General features: G+C 35.4%; 2 protein-coding genes across 2 annotated transcripts; one reads left to right on the top strand and one right to left on the bottom strand.

Annotated features, from left to right (window-relative positions):
• The first annotated feature begins 2,106 nt into the window (after positions 1-2,106).
• On the top strand, positions 2,107-5,421 carry LOC140839786 (sulfite exporter TauE/SafE family protein 4-like). The gene is made up of 12 exons (XM_073206726.1): positions 2,107-2,564; positions 2,699-2,858; positions 3,024-3,224; positions 3,461-3,522; positions 3,610-3,655; positions 3,750-3,802; positions 3,892-3,978; positions 4,078-4,128; positions 4,223-4,462; positions 4,589-4,682; positions 4,794-4,934; positions 5,124-5,421. Exons 1-12 carry the CDS (start codon positions 2,388-2,390, stop codon positions 5,204-5,206), a joined length of 1,395 nt encoding a protein of 464 aa, XP_073062827.1. The 5' UTR covers positions 2,107-2,387; the 3' UTR covers positions 5,207-5,421.
• Positions 5,422-6,401: 980 nt separating this feature from the next.
• LOC140839785 (F-box protein PP2-A15-like) lies at positions 6,402-9,886 on the bottom strand. The gene is made up of 3 exons (XM_073206725.1): positions 9,203-9,886; positions 8,493-8,611; positions 6,402-7,044 (listed from the first exon to the last, which is right to left on the bottom strand). Exons 1-3 carry the CDS (start codon positions 9,512-9,514, stop codon positions 6,582-6,584), a joined length of 894 nt encoding a protein of 297 aa, XP_073062826.1. The 5' UTR covers positions 9,515-9,886; the 3' UTR covers positions 6,402-6,581.
• Positions 9,887-10,718: the final 832 nt, after the last annotated feature.

The raw sequence follows: 10,718 nt of genomic DNA, 5'->3' as shown, positions 1-10,718 counted from the left end.
GGGCAAAAACTTGTATGAGACGGTCTCACGGATCATATTTGTGAGGCGGATATCTTATTTGGGTCACCCATGAAAAAGTATTACTTTTTATGCTAAGAGTATTACTTTTTATTGTGAATATGGGTAGGGTTGACCCATCTCACAGATTATGATCCGTGAGACGGTCTCACATAAGACTCACTCTTGTTCCTGATAGCGGGTCATATGTATAGGACCAACTGGGGCATTGGTCATGGTCTAAAAGATATTTTAGAAGCTCATAAAAGTTCATTTACAGGCCAGGGCCATAAAGGTCTATATGAAATCCTAACAACGTCATGGCATGCTCAATTATCAAATGGAAGACGGCACTAGTGATATTCTAATGAGAGTTTTTATTTTGTCATCAACTTTATTATTATTTTTTTCCTCTTTTACCAAATTTCTTAATTCAATATATTTTGTTTAATATTTTATTTTAAATTAGATTAGTATTTAAAATTAAATATATTAAAATAACTAAGTAAGATTTGAGGTTACCATGCATTTCCACTTGGTATGTTTTATTTAAATTTAAAAATTCACACACACATACACATGTTTATCTATACTAATGATACTAATATATAAAGAATGAGCGGGTCTTTAATATTTACAATAAAAAATAATATATTTGATATAAAAAATAATATTTTTTTGTAAATTGACTCATATAGAATATCTGTTTCACAAAATTAACCCGTGAAACTGTTTCACAGGAGTTTTTGTGATAAAGAATTTGTCAAAAATAAAAGCAAAACTAAAGATTACACCAACATTTTTTAAAAAATTATCATTACAATTTATTTTTATATTATTATCTATCAAATTGTGTTGTAGTCTCTCTAATTTCTACAATTTTGACATGATAAAATAAATTAATTTAAAAAATATTTTACAACTACAAGTTAATATGCATAAAAAGAAAATGTACCACGTGCATTTCATTGTCTTGAAATGTTCATCTGTCTGATCCTCATCCACAATTAAAAAAAAAAAATAGTATACAATTATTATGCCGACTGAATGACTGATTGATCAACGATATTTACCAAATGTATATTTCTATATTAATATAACTACATTTTCATGCCTGTCATATATCATTAATTCGCAAAATTTCATTAAAAAAATCATATACTTTTAAAGATAAGATGTTAATTTTTTCGTTTTAATTATTAAGCATTTTAATATTTTATTTTCTAGAAAATGAAAGCTGCTTTTCCATATCGTTTTTAGTTATTTCAATAATTAAAGTTTATTAAAATTAATTCTCCAAAAGCATCATTTCGCTCGTGAATATATGATAAATCAATATATTTCGATATTGAACTAAATATTAGTGATACTCATTGGAAATTTAGGGTCCGATCTACGCAAGCGTCACTAATCCAGACACGGGCTTCAAAATTATCCTGGGCCTGAAATCACAAATAAGACCGTTAGGAGAGGACCAGGAGAGTGTCCTGGCGTAGCCCCTCCGACGCTCAAGTCAGAGACTGGGGATATATGGGGGAGCAGCTAAGGGTCCTGTTGAAAAACATATATAGTGAATCCTATATTATAGGCTCAAACCTGGTATTTATAGGAGAAAACCTGGACTTGTCATGTGTCCTTCACCTGTGGGCCTTAGATATGGGCCTGGAGTTTGGACCAGATCTGGATGGCTCATCCTTGATATATCAATTAGGAAAAAAATGCAATAAAGTAATATCTTATCTTCTCCCCTAAACATTACACCTCCTTGCGGTCGGTCGAATGCACCTCGGAGAAGTCTCCTCCGGCATTGAAGCGCCTAATCGTAAAAAATATTCATTGATCTAACAAATGTATAATTCATTTCTAAAATATCTATTTTCCCTTCACTTTTTATACTAATAATGAGACATTTAAGAATATATCCTGTCATTTATTAGTTTAAGTTAATGATACTAACCTCCCGACGAAATAAGATTCTCAAGATTCGAAAGTATATATGTTTCCAAAAAACAAAAGATTCCAAAAAATATTTCAAAATTTTGTGGACCATTTAAAATTTGCCATGTTCACCGCTGATAACCTTCATGTTTCCTTTTTCAGTCTCGTTTGGAGATTATTTTATTATATATTTTGAGTATTTATCTGCTTATGATGATATCGGGGTATTGGAATAGAAGAAAAACCATTCCGGATAAGCATTGGGAGATCGCAGCCACCTTTCACTCACCTGTAGCATTGGTGCCGCTACCCACGTCACATGTCTCGGGGATTCTTTTTTCCCTCTGCCTATATAAATCGGACTCCATAATCTTTTTATCGTTTGAATCGCAGTATTCAAGTGTAGTGGAAATTTCTACGTTGTTTTATTTCCTGGGTGAAGGTGAAAGGACATGGCCGCGAAAGGGTTGGCTGTGTTCTTGTTGACAGGCTTTTCTTTGGCTGTTATCTCTGTACATTTAGTCAACAATAACTCCAATGGCGGCGACAAGGGAAACCCATATCTTCTTTCTGCTTCTAATCCCGATATGTTGTCCAGAAAATATGGTTCTGAAGATAAAGTTTGGCCGGTGAGTATATGGATTCTCGTTTTGTATTCTGCATGCGTGAGCGAGAATGTTTTTTTTTTTTGTAAACGTGATTTTGTTGTTCTATGACTAAAGATGGGATTTTTTCGGGAACTGGTTTAATTGGTTTGCGGCAGGAATTGAGGTTTAGTTGGAAGATTGTGTTGGCTACGGTGATAGGCTTCTTGGGCTCTGCGTGTGGAACAGTGGGCGGTGTTGGAGGCGGTGGCATTTTTGTCCCTATGCTAACTTTGATAGTTGGCTTCGATACCAAGTCTGCTGCTGCTATCTCCAAGTGTAAGAACTTTAGTAAACAGCAGTTCTTGAACATTTTTGCAAGATTTGGAATGGAGAAATGTTATTATATTATAAGATTTGTAATTTTTTTCTTTTTTTTCCAAAGCGTAAGGCCAAGAATTTGTACCTAAAGATGACTGATTTTGAACTTGATCTGTGGTGTAGGCATGATAATGGGGGCTTCAGCATCTTCAGTTTGGTACAATTTAAGAGTTCCTCATCCATGCAGAGAAGTGCCAATAATTGACTATGATTTGGCCCTTTTATTCCAGCCTATGCTTATGCTTGGAATCACAATTGGTGTATCTTTGAGTGTTTTTTTCCCCTATTGGCTTATCACTGTGTTGATCATAATCTTGTTCGTGGGTATGTAGTGGCATAGCATTTCTTTGCAACATTCTTGTATGTAGTGGCATAACATTTCTTTGCAACATTCTTTTCGATTTCATCCTATTTATTGATCAAGAATGCAGATTAGTGTAAAACTATTTAATCGAGAGTTAAGTTTTTTTTTTTTGTCTTGAGTGGGAGATTCATTACTATCTGTACTCATCCTAGGCAATAAATCTTTGATTCGTTAAATTTCTATGTGTTATTTACAGGGACTTCTTCCAAGTCCTTACTCAGGGCAATTGAGATGTGGAAGGAAGAGACCATTCTCAAGGTTGGTTGCTCTTACAAATGGTGTCTATAGACTATTTTGTAATCAATTTTATTGATTTTAATATGTTCCAAAACACTCTAATTGCAGAAAGCCATGGCAGATAAACGAACTTTTGTGAATTCTCGTGGCGAGTGTAAGTAGCGGATTATATGTAAGAATTATATTTTGTTACAAATTTCTGGGATAGAGTTGATCTTTTCATTTCCTTGTTTCACCGATTTGATCAGTGCTGATCGACACTCATGAACCATTGATTCCTAGAGAGGAGAAAACAGCTTTGGTGAGTAAACTTCACTTCAATATCTTTCATCTGTTTCAGCACTAGCTGTTTAAGACATTGAGGTTGATTTCGTACATGCTATGTTTCAGCAAACTGTGAGAGATAACCTTAATATCAAAAGAATTTTAGTCCTACTACTTGTGTGGATTTGCTTCCTACTTCTTCAAGTGATCAAGGCAAGCAAATATATACACATGCTATCTAAAATCTTCCTTTCTGTAATTTTAGCAACTTGTTTTCAGTGATATTTATCGATATGATTTATTGGTTAGTAGAACAATACGAAACCTTGCAGTACATGGTATTGGGTGCTCAACTTGTTACAGGTACATCAACATTTATTGGGATAAATTTAATCCATTTATGTGTTTGACAGTTTGAGCCATCTGTCTCAAGAGTTGTTCTCTATTTTGTCTTCAGTTCCCTGTTGCTCTTGCTGTGTTTGGATATGAATGTTCCAAACTGTACAAGGAGAGCAAGAAAAGGAGAATGGCTGGAAATTCGGAACTTGTATGTGAGGCCGCCATAGAATGGACGGCTACAAATCTTGCGTTTTGTGCACTTTGTGGCATCTTAGGTGGTACTGTTGGCGGCTTATTAGGATCTGGTGGTGGTTTCATTCTTGGTCCTCTTCTGCTAGAGATTGGAGTAATCCCACAGGTATGGCTGTTTTCATGCTATCAGATATAGTTTTTTGAATATGTGATCCCCAACGCATAAGCTACGATACCATGTTTGAATCCAAGCTTTCGTTTCTAGCCAATGACAATTTTTTTGTTATTTCAGGTGGCTAGCGCGACAGCAACATTTGTGATGACATTTTCATCTTCCTTGTCTGTGGTGGAGTTCTATCTCCTCAAAAGGTTTCCCATTCCCTATGGTATGAATATGATTTTTCATTTTGCATGATCACAATTATTTTGTATTTAATAGAAAACTCCAAGAATCAATATATAATTGATTTTAAAACCAAGAAATATTAATCGTGCAGGATTATACCTCATGTCGGTGTCAATCTTGGCTGGCTTCTGGGGCCAGTTTTTCATAAGAAAGATGACTACAATTTTAGGGAGAGCTTCGATCATTGTATTCATTCTCGCCAGTGTCATTTTCGCTAGTGCCCTCACAATGGGTAACCACAAGATTCAATATCTCTTTATTTTATTTTATTTTTTAAAAAAACGAAATTTATTGACATATAGAAATGTATAGTTGAAGGATAACACATCCTCCATGTCAAAATATAATCCTGGCGTCATTTTGTTTCATTTTTTAGAGAAAAAAATGTTTGCGATTCTTGATCTTTTCTCGTTTCTCGCAGGCATGGTCGGTATAGACAAAAGCATCAAGATGATACACAACCATGAATTCATGGGGTTCTTGGATTTCTGCAGCAGCCAGTAATTTCATCCGGGAAAAGTAAATTATTTGAAGAAGCTTAGTTATATCAAAATCAAGAAAGCTTGTGTTTATGAAGTAATTAGCATAAATTAGGGGTCATGGCCAATGCCTAATTGACCAAATCCCTCGGGGTGTTCCCTTGTGTTGTGTGCCTAAAAGAGTTTGGATTGGCGATTAGCCATTTTTGTTCAATAAAAAGATCAAGCGAGTGTTCGAATTTAACTGAATTCCAAAAAAAAAAAAAGAGTAATAGTATAATTAAAATGGTTAAAATCAAAGAAAACTCCACTGTAAAAATAAATAAAAGTGGAGAAAAAACACAAGGGATAACTGATATACTGACAATGTCAGTTGTCACGCACAACTAGAGCTGGGGATGTAGTTGGCATGGATTTGCGTATTCAATTTTGTTTTGATATGAGATTTTGTATGGTTGCACAGCGTCTAAATATCAAATCACAAAAATAAAGTATAAAATATAAAAATAAATATATATGGATAATAAATCTTAATCAACTACGTTTCTAATACCTTTTTTCGGACATCGATCTTATAGTTAGGATCGAGGTAAGAGATTCATTGGTCTTATATCTGAGTTCCGCTGATCGCGCGTAATTTTTTTAATTTATTTAAGTATATCTAATCGTCTCTTTATATTATTTTTTATCTGAAATAAACTGGTCTGGATCCATAATCAAGTTTAAAACAATATCATATTTATATTCTTAAAAAAATTCTTTTTTCTCGTTATTATAATATCAATTTGATTTATTTACAATAAAAAAACATGTCATTTAGAATTATATTTAGATATCATGTATTTATCCTATTTTATTAAAAAATAGGATTATATTTACTTTTAAACCAACTTAATTCATTCTATTTAATTCATATGATAAAATTTCAAACCTAAAATAATGACATGAGCTTTCATATTATTAATTGTTAAAAATAAAATACAATTTGAGACCCACGTGTATTCAAGAAGACATCGACCATTTGGTCCATCAAATCATGGACACTCAACTTTAACGTTTTCCATTACTTTAGCACTTGGTATTGATTCTTTCATATCAACCCCAAACAAATAAAATGACCAATTTAGAATGCTACTTTTCGGTATTTAAAAGTAGTAAAATTTCTATCATAATGTCAAAAATTCGAAGTTTAGGATCTAATCTTAGGTACAAGCAAAAAGTGAACAAAACTATATCAATTACAAAAGCACAAAAATTACAAGGACAGAGGACACATACCTAGCAAAAAGATTTAGATGACATCCTCCAAGTTTAAATGATCTTCAGAAGCTAACACCTATGACAAACCCGAAAAAAGAACCCGCCACATAACTACAGAATACATATATGCATCGTAGCCTTTACATCAAAACGCCTGTTTTCCTACGCCCTTTCAACTCGCTGGGAATTATCGATACGGAATCAACACAAAGTCCTCCTTTGGAATGAGTGCAATCGATCTGTTTCATTGAGAATTTAACTTCTGTTGGCGGATCTGATTCGCCGACTATAAATTCACCTACCTTGTACTCTATCCAAGAACCCCGTTTATGATTTCCATAAGGGTCATCGTTTCCTATATCTTCTAACAAGGATTCGCTCGATGCTTGCTGCCCATCTGAAGTAGTTAGTTCGAACTGCACAGGTTTGATATCCCAACCATGAGTTTGATCAAAATAGGAAACACGGCGTCCAAGCCTTTTGGAGAATCTTCCGAGGTGAATTCTAAATGACAAAGTGTATATATCTGGTGGGAGAGGGAATTTTACTGTCCCATCTACTTCAAACCACCATACTTGCTGCAAATAGGCTATGACATTAAATCTGCAAAAAGGATCAGCACAAGAAACAATAGGAATCAAATTTAAAATCAGCTCCATTTGAATCCAATTGAAATATAACGAAACAAAAGCAAGATGGTTAAATCAAACGATAGTATAATTTGGGGCCATAATGTTAATCGTGAAGCACATCTGTTGCAATTCACTATGAGAAAACAGATTTTCAAAATGGGATATTACAAGTTTTAGTAGAGGTTAGCAACGTTGAAGTGTTTTGCCCCCAAAAAATGAAACATTGGATTGTTTTGCACAAAAAACAAAAGGCAACATTGGAGTGTCAACGCAATTATAACTAAGAAAAATTGAATTGCAAATAACCTTTACAAAATTATAACTGAAAGAAAGTTGCATGAATAAGTTTAAGGTTTTTCCTGGACCAATTACTTCAACCAGATGGCACATTAAACTGTCTCTCTGGCAATTTGTTGTGTGTTGTCCAGCAAAGTAAGCAAATTCTGCTTTCAACATTTGATTTACTTATGTTTCTTTTTTCATTTTTAAATTTGGAATGAGATTTACTTATGTTTCTGCGATTATTAGCAAATTAAAAATGCAGCAAAGATCAATCGAGTACACCAAGTCTTAGAGCCAAATTGGTTTGGATCCAACATGATAGGCAAGTGCACCACTCTGAACCACGTTGATTTAAATTTTATACTAACAGCATCACTCAAGCTGAAGCACAGGACATGTTTCATACCCCATGCTTCTGACAAATATAATGAATGTCCAAAGCAGACTAAACAAGAATAATGACGAGAGTGAAAACAGAAGTTCCTGCAGCAACATGTCGATATGAGCAACATTTTTTTAATTTTTTTCAATCAAACAACTTTCACAAATCCCATTGAATTCACTCGTGAACCAATTCTACCAAAAGGGCCGAGTTCATAGGACATGACTCAAGAATGCATTTATACCTAAACACACTCCCTGATGTATAAGCCAGAAATTTGGTAATATAGGACCGTGGCTATTACTATTAAAGGCATACACAGGCAAATTAGTCTTGGTCGGACAACAAACAACAAAGATCACCCAAGAAAACCTCATCGAAATCTATAGGGTTTTGAGCACCAAAGGTTTTAACCTGTGTATCTCGTTGCTCCTAAGACTTTGAGCTATGAAGAGATGACCCAACAGTACCGTTTATACTTCCCACAAATGGGACCAGTAATAAACTCAAATTCATGAAAACTCGTTTCCTAGAAAGTTTTGCCGCAATTATCCACGTCGACGACCACTCGTCATTGAAAGACGGAACACAGACACAACTTCGAGTTCAAGCGCATCGAGATTAAACAAGAGTTCATGAAAACAATAATATTTGAATATTTGAAAACAGCACCAACTTCATGCCACAAAATAGCAACATTGTATCCAGAAGTAGAGAGTATTCAATATCATGCAACCAAAATCATCGATACTAACCTAGATTCTTCTGTTGGAACCCAACTCCAATATCTCCGGTCCTCAATACCCGTAATTGCCATAGCCTTGGCCGATATAGACACACAAACTCTCCCAGTAACTCTGTCCACCCATGCTACCTGTAGATCCAGGTGTGAATATAATAAGCATACACAAATACTGAGTGAAAACCCGGATAAAAAACAAAACAAAGTTATTCTTAGTCATGACTCAATAAACTAATACTATGTCAGATGAAGTAGATGCGCAACCCATACACATTTTCTGTTCTAGATGCACAACCCATATGATCACCAAACCAGAAAATCATACAAATAATTTCAAAACTTCACGCAGAAAACATCAAACATAGTTCCAGAAATTCAAGGTAGAATACAACTCTACAATCCTCAACAACAAATTTCTCCACGTTATCAAACAAAATAGCTATACTTCCTTGATCCCAATTGAAAAACAAGCCCATATCATCTTCCCCATAAGAAATTTTGACGAACTATCGGAATTATGATAAACCAATGAAAACTCGCAGACCAAATCGGTATTACAAATCAAGTAGCTGCAAGTAAACTAATTTCTAATTCCAGCAGAAGCAACCAAGACATCACTTTCCCGAGACAACAGACGTCAAAATCGCAGAATACCGAAGAAATGTAGAGCGATAATTCCAAAAATAAACACCAAATTAGAGCCGAGGAAATCAAGTAGCATACCTTGTGCCCGTCGTCGAAGGGCAGGGGGCGGGAGAGGAGGGCAAATATGTCTTTTTTGGAGAGTGCTCGATAGACTTCTGGATTGGATAAGAGGTGAAGGAGGTCGTGGTAATTAGAAGGTAACTTGGACTCCCAAACGGCGTCAGATGAAGCAGCGCCGCGGAAGGCGCGGTTGAGTCGAGCCAAGTTGCATATCTCCGGTGGCGTAAGATAGAGGAACACGCACGCCACGCAGCTCTCCGGTATGTCCCCAAGACCCGGCACCCCGTTGCCCGACCCGTTTTCGGTTAAATTGGATAACGATGAACCCATATATACGTAGCGGCGGGGCTTAATTTCAGCAATTGGGGCGGATCACCTCCGTGTAGGGGCGACGGAGGATGGTGGGAACAATGGGTGTCGAAGTTTGCTTGGTTTTATGCCGACACAATTAATCGTCCGTTTGCTTCGTCTGTCTGCTCAGTTCAGTTGTATTCGTTTTTCTTTCCCTTGTCTTGTTTAGATATTTTTAATTTAATCAATTAATATCTTCGTGATTTTTATGCTATAAGATGGAGAAATATTTATTACGTTAGAAAATGTGATTTTCCAATCGCATTTTTTTAAAAAAAATTAATGATACAAAATTTGGACAAAAGATTGAAGCTTTTTAAAGATTCTTGCCACAAGTTCGAGTTAGAGTTACGTTTTTTGCTTGATTGGTGATTCTCGTTGCCTACCAAAAAAGGTTATTTTCAGATTACGAGTATCCATCAATTCATACCTTCGAAGATTTCATGAATTTTGAAACTCATTACAGTAATGAAATTATCTAAAAGAATGTCCACAGTCCACAGTGCTCGCTAAGAACGTGAGATTGTTGGAATTTCTTCTTGTAAAAAGAAATTATTTTCTCAATATTATCAGATCGAAAGAGTTTTTTAGATTTTAATAAGAATTGACATACTACGTTCATTATTCAAGAGCTAAAATTTATGCATCCTGTGAAACCAACAGGTGAGAACCGTTTAGCTGAATGGATGGGTGAGACCCACCAAGAAATGTCCTGTTCCTTAGGCCCAAATTCGAAATCGAGCTCCTCATGGGAATTTCGAAATCTAGATAGGCTGTTTTTTAATGGGTGAACTGGTGTTTGAATCAAAGTAATAATTTCCGTGAATCTGGTCATTGTCTTTAGTTCCTTCAACGTAACCAATCTGGTTAATCCCATATACATTCTTGATCCTCTCAACAATCGTAAATAAAGATGTGAGAAGTATTCGGACTGTGTAGTCATATGTTTTGACCCAAGAAGACATCTCACGAATATTCTACTCTTGCTGGCCTTGCCGCAGTACCTTCTGGTGAAACTCAAGATCTTGGACCTCACCTAAATCTGCACCAGCTCGCATTCGCATTAGATTCTGCTCAAGCTCGGCCAACACTTCGAGCTCTTGGTACATTTGTTCTGTTGCCGCCAACTTTCTTCTCCATTTTCTTGATCCTATATTTCTACCTGCATCATTTGGAATCAATA

This window comes from Primulina eburnea, chromosome 8, assembly GCF_022965805.1.
Source record: "Primulina eburnea isolate SZY01 chromosome 8, ASM2296580v1, whole genome shotgun sequence".
Classification (NCBI taxonomy): Eukaryota; Viridiplantae; Streptophyta; class Magnoliopsida; order Lamiales; family Gesneriaceae; genus Primulina; species Primulina eburnea.
Note: the sequence above shows the minus strand (reverse complement) of the source record. Positions and strands in the feature narration are given on the sequence as shown.

Excerpts from the sequence above, each read along its gene's own strand:
- LOC140839786 (XM_073206726.1), top strand. The coding sequence starts at position 2,388 with ATGGCCGCGAAAGGGTTGGCTGTGTTCTTGTTGACAGGCTTTTCTTTG. Across the intron at positions 2,859-3,023 it reads TGCTGCTGCTATCTCCAAGT|GCATGATAATGGGGGCTTCA; the intron begins GTAAGAACTTTA and ends TCTGTGGTGTAG. Across the intron at positions 4,683-4,793 it reads AAGGTTTCCCATTCCCTATG|GATTATACCTCATGTCGGTG; the intron begins GTATGAATATGA and ends TTAATCGTGCAG.
- LOC140839785 (XM_073206725.1), bottom strand. The coding sequence starts at position 9,514 with ATGGGTTCATCGTTATCCAATTTAACCGAAAACGGGTCGGGCAACGGG. Across the intron at positions 8,612-9,202 it reads CCTTCGACGACGGGCACAAG|GTAGCATGGGTGGACAGAGT; the intron begins GTATGCTACTTG and ends CTGGATCTACAG. Across the intron at positions 7,045-8,492 it reads GTTCCAACAGAAGAATCTAG|ATTTAATGTCATAGCCTATT; the intron begins GTTAGTATCGAT and ends TCCTTTTTGCAG.